Here is a 27842-nt window from a genome sequence, read left to right as displayed (position 1 = left end):
GACGCAGCGACAGATCTGGAAGATACGACGAGGAAAGTGGTATTGCTGGGTCTGACGCTAGAGATGAAGGTGGTCGACGACGTGGTCGAGGTGGAAGGTACAGCGATGAAGATGAAGGGGGAAGAGGTGGCAGACGTAAATCAGTGGGGCGTGGCGGTAGGGATGGGGATGAGGAGGGCTATGAAGGGGGTAGAAGTAGATCACGAGGACGTGGCAACAGGGATAGGGACGCGGAAGACGATGAAGGGGGTAGAGGTAGACCACAAGGACGTGGTGGCAGGGATAAGGACGAGAAGGGCGCTGAAATGAGTAGAGGTAGATCTCTGGGGCGTAGCGGTAGGGATGGGGATGAAGTAGACGATGAAGGGGGTAGAAGTAAATTAGGAAGACGCGGCAGCAGGGATAGGGACGCGAAAGACGATGAATATGGTAGACATAAATCGCGAGGAGGTGGCGGCAGGGATAGGGACGTGGAAGACGCTGAAGGGGGTAGAGGTAGATTGAAGGGGCGTGGCGGTAGGGATGGGGACGAGGAGGGCGATGAAGGGAGTAGACATAAATCGCAAGGACGTGACGGGAGGGATGGAGACGCGGAAGACGATGAAGGGGGTAGAGGTAGATTAAAGGGACGTGGCGGCAGGGATAGGGACGAGGAAGACGATGATGGGGGTAGAGGTAGATCGCGAGGACGTGGCGGTAGGGATTGGGACGAGGAAGACGATGAAGGGGGTAGAGGTAGATCAAAAGGACGTGGCGATAAAGGTAGGGACGGGGAAGGGGGAAAGGACAGGACAGGAAAACGAGGTGGACGGGAAGACGAAGGAAGCTCTGAAGGGGAAGAGAGAGAGAGACGGGGTAGAGAACGAGACGGACGGGGGATAGATGGCGGACGAGATGGAAGAGGTAGAGATGAAGCTGCGGAACGCGGAGGCAAGCAGGGAATTGGAGTTCGTGGTGAGCAAGATGTTTTTTTAACAAAGAGTTCTTTTCTTTAAAAAAACTGAGTAAATGTTTACGTACCTATCTTTATTTCAACAGAAATCCAAGGCCCTGAAAATGAAAAACTGCTTGTGGGTAAGATTTTTTATGTAGGTGATAATATTTTGGCCAGTGTTTTCATTTGTAGGGTCCACCTTCCCATTTACTAAATATTCATTTGAATAAGAGCTAAGAAATAATGTGACTGTTTCGTTCTATATAATTTCTTCAAGGAGACCACAACAAGGATTAAGTAACAATGAGTTAATAAGTGAATGATGTTAGCTATTTTTCCATTCCAGTTGAAAAAGGACCAACTACTATTGGATCTAGGCGCGATCGAGGTACCTACTCATCGTAGATAATGAAATTTCTAAACAAAATGTATCATAATACACATTATATTGTTCGCTTTATCATTGCTCTTTAGAAGACTCAGTTCCTCTTCCTCCTAAAGATATTCCATATGAGCCCGAACGCGATGTGATTGGTTTTTTACGAGGTATTCCTTTGGTTACGTTCCGATTGTATAATCAGATAAACACCATGTTAGCATACCTACTAATTCATTAATTCCTACACGAATTTTGCTTTAATCAGACACCGAGAAGTGGTTCAAACTTAACTAACAAAAGTTGAATCAATAACGACAATAATACAAACACAAAAGTCAGTGTAAATGTGTATCATTGAAGTCGAGTTTTATGGCGGCAATATTAGTCTGTTGCTTGCCAAATCGAAGCAGAATTAGCACTGATTCCGCTTGTCATTGGTAACAGACAGCATCGCCGTGGTGACGCAGTCGCAGTTTCAGCTGCTCGAAGCGCAAGTGGAGGAGCTGATGCGTGCCGCGGGGCCGCTGCCGGAGCTCACCATGCCTGACAACAAGCAGTTACGGCAGGACCTGGCCGCCGGCGCCTCTCTCACCGACGCCATGCAGGCTATGCAGGTATACATCCTCGTCGGTGACACAGTTCCAGCTACTTGAAGCGCTGGAGCTGCAGCTCACCATGCCTGACAGAGTGTTTAGATTAGCTACCTAAAATTTTTATGAACAGTTACGAATGGGTAAGACTGCCGGCGCCTCGCTCACCGACGCCATACAGGCCATGCAGGTTGTGACGTTTAAACGTCGCATGCAGTAAGATTAGGTAGGTTAGAAATAAAATTAAAAACAAGTTCGTCAAGTTCTTCAAGGTTGTGAGTTTTTAACTGAGCTGAGACACACAGAATAACACTTGCGAAACAAATCCTTAGTTTACTTATAAAAATCCTTAATCACTTCCCTGCACATAATAGTAGCGCGCAGCACTATTAGAGTGGCCAGCTTCAGGGTTCCGGATTCGGGACCACCATAAGTAATATGTCCGATTTCACTGCTACAAGATTGTGATCAAAGAATCGCGTGGGTTCTGTTCGGGGCGATTTACTCACTGATATATTTTCATGTCAATTGTCAATGTATTTAACTATTTACCTACTGTGCGTTTCATTGTTTACAGGTGTCAGCTCGCGTGCAAGCCGCGGAGCAGGCCATTATGAAGCTGGGTGGGCTGCTGACGCAGCTCGCTGTCAGCGGGGCGCTGCCGCCCGACGCTGCCGGTGCTGTCATGGCGGGTGGCTGGGCGGACGAAGACGAGGTAGTTACCCAGAGTGTTAACTGATAATGAGTAAACCGGTTACGAAGGTTACGAAGATATAAAATCTACCGATGCGCTGTTAATGGCCGATACAGAAGGAATGCAACCCTACGGCGTTTAGAGTGTTCGCAGCTGCGTTGATCACTAGCATTGAAGTTGAAAGTATATACTTAATATCAATGATTCATTGTCAACGAAATGTCTTAATTTTTTCCAAAAACAATATTTTTGGAAAAGAGGTTGCTGTTATGACTTACCAATACTTTTTGATAATTTAAACGTTTTCATTTTGAGTTTTAGTCGTGTGTCAATAGATGGCAGTAAATTTACTGTGACTACAAAATTTACTATGACAGGATCCCTCTATACTATCTATTCTCTTTGCCAATACTGATTTCAAGTAGGTACACCTATTTTGAATAAAGTGTTTCTTTTGCTCCGTAGTTCGGGAGGTAGACAAACTTACAGACCAACTCGAACGTATTTATAAAATGTATCAATTGATATTGAAAAAATAATATTCCAGGCGCTGATAAAATCAACAAATTTGGGCACGGCGTACCAGTCGGTCCGCGTCGGCCCGTCGGCCAAAGATGTGCCTGGACACGGACAGGTATCTATGTACCTACATACACCTCCTATTGTAAACATGTAGGTATGCTTCTAATATTAAATATGTCGTCGTTCACGGGGAGACGTAGCCATCGAGCGACTTGTGGTGCAAGGCAAAACCGATGGCACTAGATTACGAGGCAGATCACCTACTATGAAAAATGAAAGTGAAAATGAAAAATGAAAAATTATTTATTTCCTTATTAAGCTTCTACAAATTGCCATCAGTGATTGGGACTTCCTTTTAGGTGAGTGAACCTGTATCAGGGTCCCGCTCCTCCATAACTAAACAGTCTTGTTATGACTTATATTATAGTAAATCTTATACAGTATATGAAAGTAACTTATTTTATTTATTAACTAATTATAACTAATATTGTACATTATTTATTTTCTATTTTTATTTTAAAGAATGTTTTAGGTATTTATGCTATTATTTGCGTGCGTGCGTGCGTGCGTGTGTGCGTGTGTGCGTGTGTGTGTGTGTGTGTGTGTGTGTGTGTGTGTGTGTGTGTGTGTGTGTGTGTGTGTGCGCGCGCTCGTGCGTGTGTGTGTGTGTTTGTGTGTTTGTGTGTTTTCATTTGTAGGGTTAAACTGTTAAACTCTAGGGTTTTACTCAAAGTGTTGTACTCAAAACATACAGCTTCCTGATGGTTAATTGGTCACTGATTTGATATAGTTTTTTAGTAGGAAACCTGTATGGTTTTGAGTACATCACCTTGAGCAGGCAGCGTTGCCCTCTCTCCACCTCTAAAAATTTTGTTTTGGCAGCGCCACCCCAGACAGTAATACAGTAGCTCATGACAGGTTGTGCCAATGTAATATACAGTTGATTCAGTAGTTCCTTAGTTGTTATATATCTAAAAATCTTGAAAATCCAATTAAGTTTTCTTATACTATTGTTTACATTTTCCAGTTGCATGTGCCATGAGAGGCGCTGGTCAAGTAGTACACCTAGATATTTTGTAAATTTCACTTTTTCTAGTTCGATGCATTCACAGGGGGAACGATCATCTTGGTTACACATGTGTAGTTTTAGTTTTAAGTTAACATTAGGTTGCGAGCTGTCATATTTACTGAAACATATATAATTAGTTTTGCTGGCATTGAGCGTAAGGAGGTTATTTCTAAGCCATACAGCCACTCTGCGGAGGCCAGATTCTGCACTACTGAACACTGACTCCTAGGATTCTCCATCAAACACTATAGCTGTGTCATCAGCATAAGAGCCGATGTGCCCACGTTGTAGTTTGAGATTCGTCAAATCATTGATATAAATAAGAAACAACGTGGGCCCCAGAACGCTTCCCTGGGGGACACCATAAGTTATATCCATTTCGTTACTTATGAAGTCTCCTATTTTCACTCTTTGTGTACGCCCCTGCAAGTAGTCGCTCAGCAATTGGAGAGGCAGACCTCTTATTCCTATTCGTTCCATTTTTTGTGTAAGAGTGGAGAGAGAGACCGTATCGAATGCCTTTTTTAGGTCTAAAAATATTGCGAGGCATTTCTTACCTTTATCAATTTTATCGGTAATTAGAGATGTTAAAGATAGTATAGCATCTTCAGTGGATCTGGATTGCCGAAAACCAAATTGGTTTTCGGAGAGTATGTTAAATTTGTTAAGGTATGATATAAGACGACTATTTATTAATTTTTCTATAACTTTAGAGATGGCAGTCAACACTGAAATTGGTCGATAATTGCTTACGTCATCTCTCTCTCCACTCTTATGCACCGGTGTCACAATCGATTGTTTCAGTGGGGCGGGGAATACTCCTCTTGCGAAACAGAGGTTTGCCAGGTGGCTAATTACAGGGGCAACAATAGCGCAGGCGTGCTTCAGGAATTTCGTTGGTATGTTGTCCCACCCGGGGGCGCTATCGGCCCTGAGGCCCATGACAACACAGTGTACTTCCTGGGGGTCAGTGTTCAGGAAAACAAGTGAGGAGGTGGTACAGTCAGGCAGGTTGTTTTCGTCATGATTATTTACATATCGATTATTAGAAGTACTTAGGATTTCTTCGGCCAGTGTTTTGCCAATGCCAGCAAAATAATTATTTACATAGTTAACAGATGAAGTTGGAGATGGTTTAGTGTTTAGTAGTTCAGTATTTTTTGTTTTATCAGATTTGTAATGAGTTATCCTTTCTATTGTCTGCCAGAGCATTTTGGAGTTTTTAGATGATTTAGCCAGCTGTTCTTTTTCATATTTGCGCCTTATTTTTTTTATTAGATCGTTACAAAAATTGCGGTATCGTTTGTAGGTGATTTTGAGAACTTCATTATGAAGTTCCCGTACTATGGATGGATATACTAAAGCTGCAATAGATGGACTGGACCTCTACACGCAAGCATAAGGAAGACGGCTGTCATAGAGGAATGGAGGCTATTTTAAAGCTTGACTAGCACTTGATGACCACAACCATTCTGTCAATAGTGAAAACGATGAAGAGGAAGAAGAAGAATATTCATAATCATAATCATTTATTTATTTATAGACTACAATGGTCCACACAATACCTACACATAATATTACACACGTACAATACAAATTATATTACAAATGTCAAAGTTTTTAATATGGATGATTGTATTACAAGCACAAACGGCTAAAAGCAATGACTCACAGATATTTTAATTGCCGTAAGTCGAAATCGCCGAAGACCTAACGGAGGGGTGGAGTGGCATACACTATATTATGAAATCTGCTCCCCCTGGCGACGCCCTCGACATAGCGTAGGATACTTTATGTCCCAGAATTAATAATATAGCCATTTATTTCCATGCAAATATACATAGTTTAAATACAAAACATTAAATTTAGAGATTTTTTTTTCTTTACATGGCCCCGGTTTGGGTAAAGGTCCCAGAATTGTCCCCTATTAATATTTTCAGGCCGACGTAGCGTAGGATACTTTTTGTCCCGGATTGTCCCCTAATAATATTTTCAGGCCGGAAAAATGCCGCCAGGAGGGACGGGGGTTCCGTCGAAGGACAGCGTGCCCGCTGCCGGCAAGTTCGTCACTAAACCGGAGATGGGGTGAGTAAAAAAAATCGTTACTTAAGTGTAGCCGTATGGATATCGAAAACATTAAATAGGTGTAAATTATTTATTATTTTCTACTAAAATGTCAAAAAGATTGGTTGACTTCCATCAAAAGTTTTAAGTACCTTCGATATTTAGTTTTAATGAAAATGTTAAACTAAGCATGTCTCTTACAGCTCAGCGCTGACGAACTTTCGTGATGAAATGACAAAGTCACTGCAGGCACAAATCGACAAAGCTGCCACGTCTGCCGAGAATGCCGAGAGGACGGCCAAGACCGTCGGTCAGTATCCATAACCTCCAATGCGAATTGGCGCCAGCGCACCCTGCCTTGTGCGAATTCCTCCCGCAAAAGGCAGGGCGCGGCCTGGTCACCAGCGTCACCACAAACCGAAATAATAAACTCATCCCTAACCAATTTTAAACATCTACAAAAAGGGCCCTTATTTCAGGGCCATCCAGATTTACAATAAACTGCCCAACAGTATCAGAAACATAGAAAACTTAAATTCATTCACATCAAAATTAAAATTATTTTTAATGGAGCAAGCATACTATTCCGTCCAAGAGTTCATGGAAGATAACTTCTTTTTGTAACAACTAGTACTACTACTACTAATACTAATCTTTAACCCCTATGTAAATAATAATTTAGTTACGACTATTAGAAATAAGACAAGACAATGTTGTTTACATTTAATTAGGAACATTACATGTTATGTACATACAAACACTAGTCCTAATGTTCAAAAATAACCCAGATGTAAGATTTATTTGCAATGCCCTAACAGGGCGCCATGTGTTTCCACAAATGTTTACTGTAACAACTATATGTACCATTGATTCGCAATAAAGAATTCTAATTTCTAATTCTGATTCTGATTCTGATTCTTGATTCTAATTCTAATTCTAACCCTAAAAGCTAAGAGGCAAGTCATAATATAACTGTTACATACTATCCACTCCATTTTCATATTATTTATCTGTCTTAAACGGTGTCCGCACTAAAATCAGATTTACTCCGACAGGCGAGAAGGTGGATGACATCCTGAAGATGGACGTGCGGCTGACGATGCTGCACTCTACGGTTGAGGACTACACCGAGCAGCTGATCGGCTTCGACGCTGGTCTCACCACTCAGGTGATCATTATACTAAAAATTTACTCCGAGAAGATGGAGGAACTCCTGAAGATGGACTCGCGGCTGGCGACGCTGCACTCCATGGTTGCGGACTACACCGAACAACTAAACGGCTTCTAAGCTGGCTTCACCACCCAGGTGATCATTACACGTTTAGACATTGTAACAATTATATGATTTATAAGATTTAATTGACATCCCTCATTAAATATCTGGGAGCTAGAATAACTATTTTTTAGTAGTTCATAGGTATCTTTTAGCTAGCTTTTAGGTGAAGGAAAATATCGTGAGTAAACCTGCATCTGCGAAGAAATTCAAAGGTGTATGTGAAGTCCCCAATCAGTATTGGGCTTGCGTAGGGACTATTACCCAAGCGGTCTCGCGCATGAGAGGAGGCCTGTGCCCAGCAGTGGAGCATATATAGGCTGAATTACCATTGTTCTTATAAGTATAAGTCTCGTTAGGAGGCATCACATGGTCCACACACTGCCCAATGAGAGATAAATAAAGTTTATTTGACTGTTGCATAAACACAGTCAACAAGAGTGGTGATAAGGTAGATTTGAACGTGATTGTTGTGCGCAGATGGCAAGTTTCAAGGAGCAGATGGCGGCGATCCGCGCCGAGCTGCAGGGGGGGCTGCAACAGCTGGAGATCGGCAACAGTAACCCCGAGACTGCTGGTAATGAACCCTCTATTATCGAGCTCCTTCCTTCCCCTTTGAGGCGATAAAAGTACCTCGTTGCAGAGAGCCATGACCCATGACAAAATGTTAAAATGCTATTTGATGGTTTTCATTGCTTTACTACTTTACTACTTTACTAAATGATGCTTTCCAAAAGTTTTTTCGTAGGTAAATATACAAATGAAAAAACTAAATACATATAAGAAAAACGTACAAAGGAGAAATTGTTACGAAAGGGCCTCATCTCATCTCAGCATGTTGTTAGCAACTTCCAGCGCTGATCATCCGATTAGACGATCGCTGATTTTCCGTGAGACCACTAAGTTTCTATAAAAATAGTAAAAAAAAAAAATATAGACAACACTTTTAACAATTATTTTATAGATATCACCAAAGACATATGTAACTTCGTATAAGACGAATAAAGTCTAAGGAAAAAACGTGCCTCGGAATTCAAGTAAAAGTCATTCTCGAATAGATGGCGCACACACCTTTAGCCTATCCTCGGCTAGATGGCGTGACGACATCGTTTCATATTTAACAATTTTAACACATAGATATCAGTGAATGAACATGGATCAAAATGATACAAAAAATAATAAAATCATTTATCCATATATACAGGGTGGAAAGGCACGACGATCCTTCCCGGAAGTATTAGGTCGTTTAAGTGATACAGAGACTATTGGTAATGGTAAGAATCGTTAATTGAGTAAAAAATAAAAATTGCAAAAATACTACTTTTTAACTGTGGTGATAACCCTATAGCATGTGCACATGACGGCTAGATTAAGGATCTCCGTCGGGAAAGCTCGGGACTTTACACTTTTTTCCGATCGTTGACAGTATCGCAATGATGTATGAATGACGCATAAATGTCAAATAAATCAAATGCATGCAAAAATATTACAAACAATTTTATTACTTTCTTAGATAATTACTTTTTTCCAATATTTAATACTATCTTCTTTTCACATACGGTGTTCAAATGTACCTCCGTGTATTACAACGCCGCCGCAGCCCGTACCCGAGTATGTCGATGCACATGCGATATAGTGTATGCTCTTCGTCATTTATCCTCCGCAGAAAGCACCAATTAGCCTTTGTCTCATTTCGTCCGCAGTTTCACATTCCGTTTGGTTTGGTACACCATATCTTTTACACAGCCCCACAAATTTAAATAGCCACGAGCATCTAACATTTTTATTTGAAGAATATGACATTCAATAAGTATAGTTCAATGAAAATTTAATTTCAAACATCAGACGTCTTGTCTATTTCCTACCACGCAAGAAGGTTTGTTAGTTAGGTATTTAAGAAGTATTTATTCTTGATTTATTCTTAGTATTTAATTTTTGCAAGTTCATTTGGTGCAACTAACACAACCTACTTGTTATTTTTAATTATTTTAGATAGTTTCCAATTATTCGAAAATAATTTTGTGAAACGTGTTAAGAAACTAAAACCTTTTTATCAGTCAAGGAAACCAGAGATATTTATAAGACGATTGCGTACTTTTGAGTGGTTGTCAATGTCACCATTTGAACTGTCGTTGTAAACAATGTTGTGGTTAGTATTATTAATATTAAGGAATAACATAACTATTTCATTCAAGTATTGAACAAGTGGAACCACTAAGAAAGCGAAAATCCTGCAATGATTCTTACCGTGCTGTAAGCAGACCTAAAAATGGTTAGACGGCAACAAATTAGCATAATTTCCTGTCGAATACTGATTGTTTACAAGTAAGTTCATTGACCCTGTCACCTGTTAGGGTTAGAACAAAGTAGTTTTTTGCGTGGATGTTTAAAAGGTCATAATTTAGAAACGGTTGCCCATATTAACATAGTTTCTATGGAGAAAATATAGAGCTTAGGCTAAACTATCTCCCATTTCCGGAAAGGATCGTCGTGCCTTTCCACCCTGTATACATTTTTTGATAACTTTAGACGTTTTCATTTTGAGTCTTAGTCGTGTGTCGATAGATGGCAGTTAATTTACAGTGACTACAAAATTTACAATGACAGGACCCCTCTATACTATCTATTCTTTTTGATATCACTAACAAACAAGGGGGAGTCGATACTAAAAACCAAATTGACAATATTTCCTCCAGTATATTTTTAAATCCGACTGATGAACAAGAAGCAGGAGCAGTACGGTTACCATCAGTTTATCACTGACATAAACGCCGTCGAGAACGTAATTTACTTTCTATACATCCCGCTCGCACTCGCATATTAGTGCAAACGGGATGTATAGAAAGTAAATTACGTTCTCGACGGCGTTTATGTCAGTGACAAACTGATGGTAACCGTACAGTTGTGATGGGTTGTCAACTAGAATTATAAAATTATGAGGCTTGCTGAAGGTACTTGCCCTAAAAAACTCAAATGCTCTAATTGTAAAGCCCATGCATAAAAACTGTAATAACACAATTACAGATGTTAGCAATAATCGCCCAATTACCCTTATACCGATCATTTCAAAAATATATGAAAATAATTATGTTAATACAGTAATTTTAAACTTAACTTACGATGTACTTAGTACTTGTAACATACCCGTTATCATGCATCAATCTTAAATGTGTAAATACTCTTTGAAGTGATAAAAGCCCATTTTAGTGGCCACTTAAAAAATTGAATAAATAGCTGACGAAGAACCTTGACTGCCAAAAATTTTGAAAAAATATTTGTAATATATTCGCATAATATGCTTAAGGGGCCGGTATATGACGTTTTCGATTTAGACCTCACTTTGTAACCATAATTTGTTCAATAAATGTTTAATAATTGCATTAAATTACACGTAATTTTTTTCATGAAGAAACCGTGTACCGACTCTTCATGCCATTATATTTTTAATTTGCTGTTATTCTCTACAAATCGACACTAAAAGTATCAAACAATCAAAATATGGAGTTCCGTTTGAGACAGAAGCAAAACAATTTTGTCTTTGACAGTAATTGAATTATTGTATGATTTTGAAAGCTAGATAATTCAGCTACCAATTTATTATCGCTTTATATTTTTACTCACAAAGACAACAGAGAAATTCAATCTCAAATGTAAACTTTCGAACAATTTCCATACATTGACGACATCACTCAAAAGTCTTCTTCAAGTCAGATGCCCGTTGGGGCTACACCGGAGCACACGTGTACTTCTTCAAATGAAAATGACAGCTTGATTTTCTTGCTTTTGACAATTATATTGACATTAAATCATATACGCACACGAGAAAGCATACCAGTAGATAAATTGTATTTCAAAAAATAGGGTACATAAATATCAGCTCGCGTCTCATTTAAATTTGATTTGCTCTTATTTACGGGTCATAATGGTTGAAAACCGCAGTAAACTATCTTAAAACAATACGATTACAGTCGAATTTAAGTATTATGTTCCTTCAAAACTCGCTTAAAATTAAAACAGTTTAAAGACTCATCTTTACTGATTGGGATACATTTTTATTATGCTGGTATCATTTTGCGTCATTTTAAAAACGTATTTGACTTCTGGCCCCAATTTCACCACGGTGACAGGTGCGACAATTGTAAAACATCACTGTTGCTGACGCCACAGGCATCCATGGGCTACGGTTACCACTTACCATCGGGCGGGCCGTATTCCTGTTTGCCACCATCATTGTATTTTTTAAAAAAACTTTATTATATCGGAAAAAAACAGATATTTCTTTTGCGAAGTTTCTGACAATTGTCAAGATTTAGAAGAATTGTAGGTAATTCTTGACAGGTAATGAGTTATATGTCGGAATTTCGTGACAATTGTAGTGTTTCTTGTGACAATTGTCATAAACTTAGCAAGAGAAATATCTGTTTATTTCCGATATAATAAAGTTTTTTTTAATAAAACAATGATGGTGGCAAACAGGAATACGGCCCGCCCGATGCTAAGCGGTAACCGTAGCCCATGGATGCCTGTGACGTCAGCAACAGTGATGTTTTACAATTGTCGCACCTGTCACCGTGGTGAAATTGGAGCCTGTACGTCAATGAATTTTGATGACAATTGTAATCTTGTATTATATTATAGAACTTTTATCTTAAAATATTGCCTATTAACAGGAAGAGTTATGTAATTCGTATAAGTAATACCTGAAAGTCTTGTACCTAGATCTGTAATACCATGGATTGCGACGAATAAATTATTATGATTATGCCTTTCGTTCCGTCTATATGTATAATGCGTGTACGTGCTGTTCTCTGAAAATCTTCAAGAAAAAATAACGGCTAGACCAGCACTAAGTACTAGCGAGTTTTTGCGGCTTTGGAGACCGAGATGAAGCTTACAGGCCTGTATACCTATGTATCGAATGTTTTATAAATTTACTATAAAAAGCAATGTTTTATTTCGATTAGGTCTACATTTTGTGCATATTGCATATCTGAAGTATTTTCGTACTAAACTTGAAATTTTCGTTGAAACTAAATAAAATAATTATTCCAAATGTACAGTCACCTGCAATTTATGTTACACAACGAAGGCCGCAAAAATATCTGACACGATCTTATTTGTAGAACCATAAGAGCATGTCACATATTTTTGCGGCCTTCGAAGAGTAGGTACCGTCATTATCACCAACTTTGCCCGCTTTTTTTTTTTAAAACGCGAATTTCTCAAACAATATCACATCATACGACTTTTTTTTGCTCAGCACGTCCATTGTGATGAAACGCATCAGTTTTGAAGAAAAAATTTTTTTATCGTGTTTTTACCCATTTTTTGCGTTTTAGAGGGCGGACAAAGATATCCGGGGTTTTCGCCAACATTGCCCACGTCAATTTGGTATTCAAATACAGCTCCTATGATGATGATGTCTAAGGATCACTTAAAGGTTTTGGGCAATCCTACCATTCCCTGTTAATAACTTAGCGATAAGTGTAAAACTTTTAAATAAATTTGCTGGGTAATGTTGCCTACCCGTTTTTGCCCATTTCCAAGGCTCGCCTAAGCATTTTACAAAGGCTAGGGTTGTCACTTTTGAGAAAATCTGTTACAATAGTTTAATGGCCAAAAATATGATTTTTGTTGTGTTTTTCATTCGTTAACGGGATAAAACATCTAAATAAAGGATAATAAGACAAATTAGATACAGTATATATTTATAAACTTATTTTAGTGTACAAACATAACCTTCTTTTACTTGCGAAGTTGGGTAAATTAGATGAAAGTGACAACCCTAATCCGTTTTTGGTGGTGGGCAATGTTGGTATGGATGCCAAATTACCGGATTACTTTGCCCACCGCTAAAACTTTTGTGTATTTAGGCCTTTTTAGTTTAAATCTGAATAGACATAATCTATGCTTCATGTGTTATAACTAAAACCCGGAAATATTTGTCAAAGGGTTCTCAATTTTTTCTACTTGCATTCATTATTTATCAATTTTTTGCCCGCCGAAATATACCCTATATTAAACAACTCGCTCAAAATTCCCAAGTCAAGTTATGCACAAGTTTGGTATATCAGTTATGCACAAGTTTGGTCAGAAATATAACCTATTTTCTACTAAAAACAGCAGGGTGGCCATAACTATTATCAATTTTTCTACATTAACGAATTTGTTTAAAATTGTCGTTTTGGGCAAAGTTTCCCTGGAGGCAAAGTTGGCGCTAATGACGTAACATATTATTGCAGGTGACTGTACATAAATGTTTCGGTGATTTTGAGATTATTTTCCAGGTTAGTTTACTAACAATCAAGTTATGCAGATACCGATTTCGTGAACGTATAAGTAGTAAGCAGTAGTAAGGTACCGCTATTGTTTAGCGATACCGATTATTTTTTAAGGTAAAACTATACCGGTTGAAATATAAAGATATTAAAATTACAGCAGGGACAACCATTTTTTATAGGTGTACCTAAACCATCATTGGCCGAGCGTTAGCAAAGGTCTCGGTTTCAGCTTGGGCAAAAATGCTTTTGTATGTTCTCCTTTGCAGATCACATTTCTCAACTGATTCTCGTGAAAATTTGTAAGCAGGTTCGATAGAACTACTCTGTTTCGCTTTATCCGCCAAAATGGAATTGCCACCCTGCCGAAACTTTATTTATTTAAATTCCCATTGAATGGATATTGCACCTTATGAAAAACCGTATAGAGTAGTAAATAACATTTTACATCTGACTTAATGACATCTTGTTTTATTCGCTTTAATTGTACAAAACGCGTATCTCGACAAAGCAATATTAGGTAGTAAAACAGTCAACAATCAAATGAATTATAGGTACGTCACGTGTGACATGAACAGACAAGGAAAGCAAGATTAAATGCATTGTTTCTCTTTCATCTTTAAATGGAACGCTTTTACCCTCAAAGGAGGCTAGTGGTCAATACTAAACTAAAAGTCCAATCTTAAAAAAACATGATGGGTCACTGACCTGTCCCAGTAAAGTGAGGTAGTGTGCGTGAAGTGCGCTTGTGTGTGAAATGGGGTAAATTGACAGAATCTGAAATTTTACCCACCGCTACCGTCGCCTTAAGTAAGTTGTTAAATCAAATAGGTATACCTACTACATATAGTGTAGTAAATGAAGCAAGTTGTTGTATGGAGACCCATGCATTAATTTCTCAGTCGATGAAATTTTGCTTGGTTATTGTATAGTATGAGCCGAAACTAACATATAAATATCCAAAAAAAAAACACTCCTAAGTTAGGTATTTATACGTAGAAATACAAATCTGTTTATATATTGAACCGAGTAATTCCTCCGTCCAAAATTATTTTACCAAATAAGTTATTTGTATCAGTATGTGATACTAGAAAAAAATCTAAAACTTTTGTCAAACATGAGAATATTTTTTTTATGATAATTCCTTTTTTGACGCTCATTTTCATGGGAAAATTGCTCTGCCATTTATTCCTTCTTATATGATCTTAGAATATAATTTGGCGTAGTGGGTAAGAAAATCCAAAAAAAAAATGCATACCCAAGTTTATGTATTTTAGAACTATTAAACACTGAGAGTGGAAAATTTCTCAGCCTGATTTCTTTTTAAATATATACTAAGTAGTCACGTGTATACTTAAATCCAAAATATCCAAATGAAATATCATCCCTTGTACACCCCGCTCCCTATACACTGCTCCCGATATGTTTAATTTTTAATACGCTCGTTATTTTTTTGGATGTTTTTATAGTTGAAAGAAAACAGTGAACTTAATTCAATAAATAAAATGGATAGAGAAATTTTCTACATCGAGTAAAAAGGCAATTCCTGAAAAAAGTATAGTTACATGGTAACTTTTTTAGATTTTCAATTCGTAGGTATAAATCGGCAATAAAATGGCATTCCAGTGAAAAAATTAGACTGAGCAATTTTCCGGTCCAAGACACGCCAAAAAATTATATTTTGTTAATATTGGTATTTCTGCGGGGATATTTTTTTTTGATATTTCATATATTGTTGCAATACGTTACATGAATATGTCCGGAGAAGTAAGTTTAAACGGAGCATTTTTCCGTAAAAAGATATTAACGATTTAAGACTTTAGGTATTTACTTAAATCCTATTATTATTATTCTTTGGAAATTTATACAATACTTTTTATTTATTGATACTTTATCATACTGTAAAGTTTTTTCTGGCTGAGGAATTACTGCGGGGTCCACTACCTTTATTTAAACTGGCCGCCCTGAACTAAAAATGAATTCTATTCACCTATAAACAGAATTCATTTTAGTAAGTATAAGGTTTCAATAACCAGCCAGCTTTCAATAACTGGCCACCTTATACTAAAATGAATTCTATTTATAGGTGAATAGAATTCATTTTTAGTTTAGGGCAGCCAGTTATTAAAAATGGCCAATTACTGGCGAATTACCCTACTATTCAATCTTATTTTTATTTAAACTTGAATGGATATAAAAAATAGATACCTAACTAACGTAGGTACAGCCTTAGTTGCTAAAGTATTTGGAACTGCACATTACAAATACTACGTACCAAACACTAAGTACAAATACTCTATTCTGACAACTTGAAAATTGATTTGTGGACTTTACTAAATGACATGCCCGCAAAATGCCCGCTGGAGTGCGACGTATGCACATCAGTGTATTTTATTCGCGGATGATACGACAGTCATTATCAAAGGAAAAGACCCGGAGGAACTGCAAAATGAAGTTACTTAACTATAAATAAAGTAATTGACTGGCTAGACAAAAATTACTTAAAAACCAACCTCTCTCGTACACAATATGTTTCTTGCTATCGGCAGCGGTGATGGAGTTGAACGGGCGTTTCGAGGACCTTGTGAGAGGGCTGGACGAGACCCTGCTGCAGCACACGGCGCTCTCCAACATGCAGCACCAGCTCACTCTGGAGCTCAAGGTGAGTCGACAGGACTACGTGTGGTCCAGGGAGATGACCAAGCTACGAACTAAACCATGGACGATTCAAGTTAAAGCCGCATTAGATGGCTCAGTAGACGAATTTGTAATGCTAGACAGTTGTAACTAATCTTTGAAATTGACTTTGATCACGGCTCTCATGAGTTAAACGACAAAGAAGCGAAGGCAGAGTATTCGCAAATTTACTTATTAGGTATAAATTAGTAAACATCCAAAATGCATTGCTCCTGTGCGCGTGCCGTGGCCGCTGCAGGGGACCATCTAGTGCGTCGACTTCTGGTCGAAGGGTGTCGTGTTTCGGAGGTTCCGGGACAATTTGCCGAATTCTACAGAAGACCAAACGATTTAACGGAGAAAAGCCGTTTTGTCGCCAAAAGTTTATGAAATATGTTAGTCTGTAAAGTATGTATCTATGGGCCTCTGTTGTCTGAAAATAAATGATTTTTGATTTGATTGAATAACATATTTTGTTTGCAGACGTTGGTGGAGGGCGTCGAGATGCTGCGGGAACAGAAAGCTGACCGCGATGAACTGCTCGACATTCTGCGAGACAAGGTTGCTCCATGTTTTTTATACTTTAACAAAAAAAGTGTTCGTCCAGAAAAAGCCTGGCGGGGCTTAAGGCGGGGTTAAAGGCAACTTTGGGATTTAGGGTCCGAGGTTAATCACGTAGTTCTAAATATAGTGCGAGAGATGGTAGCGATTTCTGCCTCACCTAGAGCGAGCACTTACCTAGTTACTTTTAAGCCAAATGACACTTTTCCTTGACAATATGTACCTACTTGAAAATATTTGTCTATGTTCTATATAAATGACGTCTTCTTCTCCTTTACCTCCTTCACGTCTTTCTTCAACCTGCAGAGATTAATAAAGATCGGCTGCAATCGTATTTTGCTGGCTAATTTAAGTTCCTCGGTTTCGTTAGGCGGACATCAGCATGTTGGAAGGCCTGGTGCGACAGGAGGAGTTCGAAAGAGCGCAAGCGTATCTGGAGCAGCGGGTTGATCAGTGCAACAACAAGTTTAAGAGGCAGGACGAAGTCTGGATGGTGAGTTCACAAAGAATTACAGAATTACAAATATCAAGTTCAGTCTTAAGAAATCTCCAGAAATTAATTTTGTCATTGGGTAGGCGCCAGGTTCGAACTTCTTTCATTAACTTCTGAAATGGTTAAATAAAGCCAACGTAGGTACATCTTATCATAGGTTTCTGGTTACAAAGTGAGATTCCAGCACCATCGTTGTGAACTACGGGTAATGGAATATACTCCAAGCAGATGTGAATGTTTGTGTTTACCTTGTGTATTTCTATGCGTATATATTGCGTCTATCATATTATAGGACGCAATAAAGGACCTTCGCGAGCTGACGGACACGAAAGCTCAGATAACGGAGCTGTTAAAGATCCGGGACGAGGCGACAACACAGCTCCAGTCCATTGATGAGAGAATCAACCGACTCGCTCTCATACTTGGAGAACCCAAGGTATACTTATCATGTAGACCTCCGTGAACGATACATTATACTGTAATGGTAGGTAATGGATACAAAAGCTCATCTAATTTCCTAATTTAGGACGACACAATCCGAATATAGGTAAGAGAATCCGACCAAACAAGAATCCGGCGAAACAAGAATCCCGCAAATCGACAAATAACCCTTTCTGGCAATTAAAACCAAACCAACTGACTAGATTACCTTGATATCATTATTTCAACTTTAATAGAATTGAATAGAATAGAAACACTTTATTGACAAACTGAAAATAATTACGTTTGCCGATGTTTTATTTGCCGAATTTCCATTTGAGCGGACGCGTTTTTTCAAAAACCGGTAATTTTTCTAAGCTTTTGATGAAGCCACCCTGTAAAAAAAATGTTTATTTCGGACCAACATGATCATGTAGAAGCCATTAGGTCATGTTAGGTTAGATCGGTGCCCAAGTAACACACAAGCAGGATAATAGAGTAAAATTATCATCTTATTCAAATTAAGATTGCATAAATTTTGTGTATAAGCGGTGGAAATTACTAAATTCGGAATAAGAAAATATGTGGGCCTAGTGGGGCCTAAATGCTGAATAAATTTTGCATAGTATCGGTTTTGCATATTAAAGCTGAATAATACTTATTTCTTACACAGTTAGTCAGACATTATTCAGCTTAAAGCATTTGTGGTTACTAAAAGCTGCATAATAGCAGCATTAGCAGCAATTAGCTGTATATATTTTGTGTCGTGAGATATTAAGCAGACAATATTAAGAAAAATGTGATAGTGGCTACTAAGTGCTGAAAAGAAGCGTCGGTGAAGACTTTCAACTGTATAAAAGCGGTTGCAGTTTCTGTTTTAATGCTAGTTTTTGAATAAAGGTGGACGCTATTACTGGAAGCTGTAATGAAATCCACATATTATTTGTTATTCAGTAGCTGCATATATGGGTTAGTTATGGCTTTTATAGACATAACGTCTGAATAATAAATACTAAAACAACACTTATACTTAAGTTATAGCGATTTTAGTACACATATACCTACTATCTTTTCTTGCTAAAAGCTGCAAAATGAACGCAATGAGCAGCGCTATTCAAACTACTGCTTAGTATCAACAAATGCGCGGTGGAGAGGGTTCCGTAGCTTTATAAGTTTATACACGGTCAACAGTGCTACTTGAGCCTGTTTGCTTTGAGCTTGAGCGTGTTTTTATTTTATTTTGAACGCATCTTGCGTATTTATTCTTTAATCCAACCATTATTTAAAAAATCGAGGTTTAGTTTTCTTAACAATTCTCTTCGATTGGTTATTTTACACAAGATGCATTGTCGTTTTAATGACGTAAAACAATTGCTAGCTACCATCGTAAACACTGTTAACTGACCATTTGCATACCTTACTGCAACGAGATAAAGTTTACCAATGGCCATTTAAGGTTGTTGCTAGTTTGCAAACAAGGTGGCAAATGCTAGTTATTGATATTGTTGCATTGAAAACTTGTAGACTGGACTGGGTATGTGAAAAATAAAATAATCACCCCCATTAAAATATAATATAGCGAAATCGGTTCTCCTGTCGATTTTGAACGGACTGTTTCAAGTGTGTCTACTCATACCCATCCCACACTATACTCGTACTCATACCTAAACAATACTGCCCATACCAAACTATACTTGTACTCATACCCGTGATACCCGCTACTAATATACCCGCACCTTCGCACCTATACCATATTCATATTCATACCATACTCGTAACCACACCATTGACCATACTCATACTATACACATCTTCGTACTCACTTCGTACATCTTTGCGTATACCTTTACCTACTACATATTTGTCGGAACTGATAACGGAAAAAATAACACTGTAGTCTGCCGTGCCCCCAGATTTATCATATAACTTAAATATTATATCGCGTTTATAATATTAGTAGGAAGTAGGATTGAATATTGCCCGTGTTACATACCTATAATGTTTCTCATCAAACTAGTGAGGATCTATGTGGTTTTTACCATTTGTGTATAGAACCCTAATATGCTTTAAGATTGCGAAAACAATTACTATTATACTGATGTTATTCAAAACTTGTTGTTCTAAAACCATTATTATCTAACATGTAGCTTAGTAACGCGAATAATGTGAATGCCTATTCAGAAATTTAGCACATAATAGCTGCTGTGGCAGCAGCTTATATTCAGCACAGTCGGACGCCATTACGGTTGCTCATATTCTAACCTCTAAAATTAAATAGGAATTTAAAATGAACTGAAAAACCCATTTATATTCATTTATAAAACTAGTTTTATCGTAGCATAACTTGTTAAAGTACATTTCCTATCACTAAAACATCTAAACACCGCAAAAAAATTACAAATTTAAAAGTGGAGTACTACATTTTCTATATTTACTTTCTAAACAGTGCATTATTTACGCGGCGCTTTAAAATTTTAAATAAAATGTTTTATATATAAACAGTAAAGCCGCATGCGCAATGAAATTGATGTTATGTAAACATCAAATCAATATATGGGTAATGTCCTCCTTATTTTGTATTCACTTCAGACACTACACTTTGACACGAGTTCACAAATTAAAATGGAAGACAAATCATACACATAGCTGAATATATTTTCTGTAACAATGCACTTTTGAACCAAAAGCTGCATAACGTGTGACTAACTGAGTCATTCTATACAAAGCTGGATAACTTTGGTTTAAAAGCGGTATAGAAGCTTTTGACAGCCTCTATACAAGTGTTATTCAGCGATTCAATGTGTGGGCACACACTTATACAGCTATTACATTACTGTTATTCAGTAATAAGCGGCGTGGGCTAGCCCACTTTGCGCCCAAACCTTCTGTATAACGTCTATATAAGCGCTTATACAGACGTTATACAGCTACCTTATTCAGCATACAGTACGGATGCTCTATTATTCAAACAATATTCAGCTACTTTTGTGTTACTTGGGACACCCTTCTAAAAATTCAACGGTTCTTAAAAAAACCGGCCAAGTGCGAGTCGGACTAGCACACGAAGGGTTCCGTACCACCTACGCAAAAAACGGCAAAAATGTCACGTTTGTTGTATGGGAGCCCCACTTAAATATTTATTATATTCTGTTTTTAGTACATATTTGTTATTATACGTTTCTGGAGTATTAGTACGCGATTTGCATCCGTGGAATTGCCCCAAATAACCGTACCATATGACATCAAGGAGTGAAAATGCGAGAAATATACGGCCTTCAGTGACTTCCTAGATATCAATGGTTGTAGTTTTTTTATAGCAAAAATAGCACTACTCAACCTATTACATAGCCCGTCAACATGGCACTTCCAATGCAGATTTGAGTCAAGTGTAAAACCTAGAAATTTGGTCTCATTACATATAGGCATAGGCCCGTCAGCAATACACGGTGGCACTTCAGCGTTACGTCCTGAAAAAATCATAACATGTGATTTGGCCATATTTAAGAGCAGGCCGTTAGAGGAAAACCACGTTTGCAGTTGGTCACTTGCTTCGTGAATTTGTTCAGCAAGCTGCGTGTGCGTTTTTGCGTTGACGATGACTGTTGTATCATCCGCAAATAGAATAGAATTGCCACTCGTAATTGCCGACGGGAGGTCATTAATAAATAATAAAAATAATGTGTTGCCAGTTGCCGACCCTTGAGGGATGCCCAAATTGACAAAACCAGTGACTGAAGACACTGTTTTGCCACCTATGGACATTTTGACCACCTGCTTACGGCTAGACAAGAATGATGCAAACAAACTTAGAGCGGAATCAGTAATGCCGTACATACTTAACTTATTTAGAAGCAATTTATGATTTATTACATCGAATGCTTTCGAAAGATCGCACAGTATGCCCGCCATTTTGTACCTATCATCTAGACCAAATCGAATAATGTCGCACTACTCACTATACATATTCGAAGTATTGATGTTCGTTAGAAAAAACTTGCCCCTGTTTAAACGTGTTGAGGTCACGGGCAAAATAATCAGATCCACGGGGAGACTCAGAACAGTGCCGCGACGCATGGCACTTTCATGCAAAAACCCGCGAGTAATCGGCCCGACATACTACGAGCGTCTACCCGCTGAATTACGAACGGAAACATCTGACGAAACATTTGAACGTCAACTGAGAGTCCTTTTATTGGATAATCCACTTTATTCTGTAAATGAGTATATGACCCTGACATTTTAAATTGAAAATTGAATCGTATACATTTGACATGTTCTCAGTTATTGATTTATGTATATTGTAATATGTACCTAGTATTTTATTTAGAACATGACGATCATTAAGAGATACTCGTACTAAGTTATTACCGTATTTTGTTTTGACATGAATGGATAAATTGTTGACATAAGATTAATTATTGCAAGACATTTTTTAATTTGTATGTATTAAATAATATTATGTAAATATGAATGACGATCATAATATAAATTCGTGTAGATTAGTCTAGCATAATTTATAATGTAATTTAATATTATGAGAATAAATATCTAAATCTAAATCTAAATCTATAGCGGCAACAGAAATACATCATCTGTGAAAATTTCAACTGCCTAGCTAAGCTATCACGGTTCATGAGATACAGCCTGGTGACAGACAGACGGACAGACGGATAGACGGACAGCGGAGTCTTAGTAACAGGGTCCCGTTTTTACCCTTTGGGTACGGAACCCTAAAAAAAGCGTTCGGTCAAATGAAACACCGGGTAAATAATGTTTCGAAGTTGCGATAGGCAGAAATAACGGTTAGGTACGTGATCTTTTCAGGCGGCAATGCTGATGCGTAAGCTGGCGCGCGACGCCTCGTGCGGCTCGTGCCTGACGCCGGCCATGATGCCCCCGGGCGCGCCCGCCGCGCCGCCCGCGCTCCCCGCGGCCCGCGGGCCCAAGCCGCCGCCGCCGCCCGCCCCGCCCGAGCCCCAAGCGGCCCACTACCCCGACTTCAGGTCAGTGATGCACCTCAACAAAGTGTACATGACCGACACCAGTACGCCTATATTGGTCGGTATTATCTTTCTGGCTACAGATAAACCATTCTATGATTATATGGTAATGGGAATTTCTCTGTCCGTCCGGAATCCTTAATGATTGGGTTAAGATTAACGAGGATTGGATAGCACATTCAATTCAATTCAATATATTTATTTCAGACTGAATAGGTCCATAAAATTGTTAGTATTACAAGTACGAGTTAGTGCCTACATACTAAACATTAAGTCGCTGAATAGACGATCCTTAGAGATAACTCTGTAAAATCTTCGGTGGTCCTCGTAGAATATGATGGCACAAGTGTTTTTGGGTCATCTGATTAACAAAAAATGATTTAGGTCCAGTTGTTTGACCCCTACCCCTTCACACGGAAAAGAAGGTCCAGTTCAAAATGCGTTCTCTTGTTTAGAACCCACAAATGCAACCGCTGGGTGGGCGGCTCCCACACGCTGCTGCCGGCTGGTCGTGTGCACGCCGCGCCCATCGACGTGCCCGACGTCACGAACAAGTACACAGGCTACGGTGACGACGGAAGGGTATGTACCCGCATACAGTAGTTGTCCAGTATCGCCGCTGGCTCCCACACGTTGCTGCCGGCTGGTCGTGTGCACGCCGCGCCCATCGACCTGCCCGACGCCACGAACAAGTACACAGGCTACGGTGACGACGGAAGGGTATGTACCCGCATACAGCAGTTGTCCAGTATTATATCACCGCTGGCTGCCACACGCTGTTGCCGACTGCGCTCAAGCCGATCCCAATTGACCTGCTCGAGGTCATATATGTAATACACACATAGATAAAAAAAAACAAAATACATTTATTTCAGATAACTATGATCCATACATTGATAAATATAGATAACATTACGAATCACAATAATAATCATACATCACCATTATAATACAAATGTTAAATTAAATTAAAATACTAAAAATTAAATAATAATAAAATCACAGTTAAAATAAATAAATACCTACCTACATATAGTAGGTATCTTGTGTATATACTGTTGTCATGAGACATGGGTATCATACGCTGCTGTCGGCTGGTCGCGTGCACGCAACGCCCATTTATCATGATTTATCTGCCCGATGTCACGAAGAAATATACCGGCTATGGCGACGATAGATATAACGTAGCTTTTACATTTTCAGAGATTACAGAGCCCACAGTAATTTATTTATTTATTTATGTTAGGAGAACCAACAGCTTTAAAACTTACAATAGACAACAAGATTAAAACAGGAAGCCAATTGCAGGAACTCACAGGTAGTTACAAAGTAGTGATGTACCGACTATTCATTTCCCCGACTAAATAATTTGCTGCTTATTTCTTTTTGCCCTGTTTTTCTGTCACTTATAAAGTGCCGACTAATCGGCTATGTTTGCCGACTAGTCGCCAACTAATCGCCGACTACAAATGAGGCCGGATAGTCGGCTTTCCCGACTAGTCGGCGACTAGTCGGTATACATCCCTATTACAAAGTATTAAATTTTAAACTAATGCTAGCACCTACGCACACACACATGCGTACAAAAAGAGAGAGAAAGAAGAAGCATAATTGAAAATGGCAATAGAAGCCTTACAATAAATCCTAAGTTTTAACACTTATAGCGCCTAGAATAACAGAGGTCTCAGAATTCAAAAGATGAAACAAAATAAAATAAAATTTATCAAATTGAAATGCAGATAATGAATACGTTATGTAATGTGAGTATACTAATACTAAGTTGATAAATTCAATGCATTTGCTCGTCTAATGAAAAAAAGAAAAACAGAAAGTGTAGGTACATGACTTGTTTACACCGCCCTAGTTAGGAGCAAACTCGAGGCAGCGTCTGTAGTGTGGAACCCCCACGAGGTCACTTATACCCTGCTTGTAGAAAAAATCCAAAAGGCGTTTTTGCGATTCTTATACAAAAAAAACCTATGGGTACTATCCCTTCCTTTACCCGACGAAATTTATGCTCGGCACCCTGGGCTTTAACTCCCTGGACGTGAGGCGTAATTATGCTCTCGTGACCGGGGCGTGCCGAATGATACGTGGGGATTCCGACTGTCCACAGCTGGTCTCGCAACTGGTACGCCTTCTTGTGCCCCCTCTGTTTCAATCAAAGATTAATTTTAGGCCACGTAATCGCGACTTACTGGCAGTTCCTAAAGCGCGCACTGTGGCGTACAGCCGGCCTAGCCAAGGTTACAATCTTACAATCGCTATCGCTTCTACAACGAAAAGCATTATGTCTCTCTATCACTCCTCCTTATTGGTGCGACAGTGTCAGTTGCGTTTCGATCGCTACGGAGCGTAAGCGATCGGCATCATGGCTACGCGGCCTGGAACTCTCCATTAGTTCGCGCCTTACAATACCTAAACGCACTTCTCAAACTAAGTCAGCACCTGAATGCGATGTTTTTGCCAGTGGTTGGAAGATGTTATGTGACGAATAGGTATAAGAGGTTATGTGAGGCGATGATGATCACCCGTCTTCAGTTAGAATTTAAGATTATTGTTATTGTATAACACAACTTTATGTTAACGTTTTAGGATAATAATAATATTGTATGCATTCCACAGTGCCTTAGTGTCTCACTGTAATACTGTGTAATATGTTTGAATAAAAAAAATGAATTAAATACATTAGTAGAAAAGTCGCTCACACAAAACACCGCTTAACCAAACTATGCCTCACACTGGGAACTTTACAATTGAATATATCGATTCCTTCGATAGCTCATTTAGTAATTCCTATTCCTATCCAATAAATCTTCAATACGTACCTACATAATAGAATATACTAGCTTTTGCCCGCGACTTCGTCAGCGTGGAATTATTATTTTAGGTAGGTAGCTATTATTTTATTCAATCTGCGTTTTGTTGATTCCCCATACAAACTTCAAACCCCCCTTTTCACCCCCTTAAAGGGTGATTTCTTGAATGACAACTACCCTTCCTTTTATAATATTACTAGCTTTTGCCCGCGACTTCGTCGGCGTGGAATTAGTGACAGCAGCTAAAGTAGGTATAGCGCCTGGATAATGCTAATAGCAATCATCCAATTCGCGCATTGCTTACTTCAGTTACTAGGCAATTCATTAACTCTTTCAATTCCACCCCCCTTTGCACTCTCCGGGATGATTTCCGACATAAAAACTATCCTATGTCCTTCCCTAGGACTCAAACTATCTCTATAATATCAAATTTGAACTAAATCGGTTCAGCGGCTTAAGCGTGAAGAGGTAACAGACAGACAGACAGATAGACACACTTTCGCCTTTATAATATTAGTATGGATTAGTATGGGTGTGAATTAACTCTACTCTGAGGTCTATGAGTCTTTAAAAAGAATGTCTGTAAAAAGAATTCGCGGTAGGCTTTTGACATAGTTTCACTTCATGAGCAGGCTAATCGTGATACGGCAAATGGTTATAGCGATATTGCCCGCGCATGGGGCCCGTCTTTTTCTACTGTCTTGGATTATGGATTTGATAATTTTGAAGAATAAAGCCGGTAACCAAGAAAATGTTTTAAATTTTATACCTTCCATAGTTAATTTCTAATTGCCTTACTGAAGACCAGCTGATATCATCTTTACTGTGTTGTAGATATACTGGATGGAAAGTCCAATGGAAGCGTGCGTGGAGTGTAATCCGGAGCCGGCGCCCGCGCCGCCCAGCACCGCGCGCACCGGCGGCGGCGCGGCGGGCGCGGGCGGAGACGCGGCGCCGGGGGACTGCGCCTGCTGACAGCGATGTCTCCAATCACTGCGACCTTGGTAGGTTTTGACTGTCTAGCTAGTAAGGTGGTTGGCAACCAAATTCTACTGAGCTCGTAGCTCGTACCAAGGTCAGGGAGAACTTGGACCGTTGCAAGCTCGGTTGCTAGCCGTATAACATAGGCGCTTCAGGGGTAGCTTTACAAGTAGGAGGTAGAGCGAAGTGCATCCCGGTGACGGGGAGGGGCGGAGAAAAACGCCCATATATATGAGGTGGGATGGAAGGAAGCACTACTGCTTTTGTTGGCAGCCGCTTTTATCGCGAGGTAACTCATTAACTCATTATCCACTTAGCTCACTTCCTTCTAAGGGCCACGGTGTTCTATCCATACTACTTACCTGATTTACTTACAAAATGACAAATCTTTTCAAACTGAATCTTTATAATAAACTTTCTGAGAAAATTTTACATTTCCAGATTCATAATCGTGCGTAAGACGTGGAAAAAGAATCGAATACCGATATTCTTTGTTAATTTATATTTTCTAAAATATTATAGTAGTATGTACGTATGAACAATGTCGGAAAGCTAAACTTATTGTCATGCATAATATCAAAATAAATTATATTTTAAACTTTCGTATAATTTTTTTTTAATAAATATGCTTTTACAAAAGCCAATAAATGTATTAAAGCATTGCTGAATAAAACAAAGCGTATTATTTCAATTTATTTTAATTTGTAATAAATAAATAATTTACATCTAGTAAAGCAGTATTTACAACTTACAAGCACCTATTATAAATTAAATAAATATATTTTTGTATTCACTTAACCATTTAATAATCAATATAATCATATAATCAATGTAATATTTGTAATGGGTACACATTTGCGTGCGAAAAGCCCGTGGCGTTTAAAAGTTCCACAATAGTCTATTTTTAACCGACTTCAAAAAAGGAGGTTATCAATTCGACCGTATTTTTATTTATTCGTATGTATGTTACCTGAGAACTCCGTCATTTCTGAACCGATTTGGAATTTTTTTTTTGTTTGAATGTAAGTATACATATACATAGTTCCTAGTCCGTACTAGTAGTTTTTGTCAAAAACCAAGCATTTTCAA

General features: G+C 38.6%; 1 protein-coding gene across 1 annotated transcript; it reads left to right on the top strand.

The window, feature by feature from the left end:
• The first annotated feature begins 1018 nt into the window (after window positions 1-1018).
• Window positions 1019-26747, top strand: LOC134796966 (uncharacterized). Its single transcript, XM_063769160.1, has 17 exons — window positions 1019-1074; window positions 1281-1322; window positions 1758-1927; window positions 2481-2618; window positions 3145-3231; window positions 4993-5154; window positions 6185-6273; window positions 6456-6562; window positions 7308-7420; window positions 8006-8102; window positions 16353-16465; window positions 16963-17040; window positions 17411-17533; window positions 17826-17969; window positions 22778-22956; window positions 23409-23535; window positions 26607-26747. Exons 3-17 carry the CDS (start codon window positions 1820-1822, stop codon window positions 26745-26747), a joined length of 1806 nt encoding a protein of 601 aa, XP_063625230.1. The 5' UTR covers window positions 1019-1074; window positions 1281-1322; window positions 1758-1819.
• The last annotated feature ends 1095 nt before the right edge of the window (window positions 26748-27842 follow it).

This window comes from Cydia splendana, chromosome 14 (genome assembly GCF_910591565.1).
Source record: "Cydia splendana chromosome 14, ilCydSple1.2, whole genome shotgun sequence".
NCBI lineage: Eukaryota > Metazoa > Arthropoda > Insecta > Lepidoptera > Tortricidae > Cydia > Cydia splendana.
Note: the sequence above shows the minus strand (reverse complement) of the source record. Positions and strands in the feature narration are given on the sequence as shown.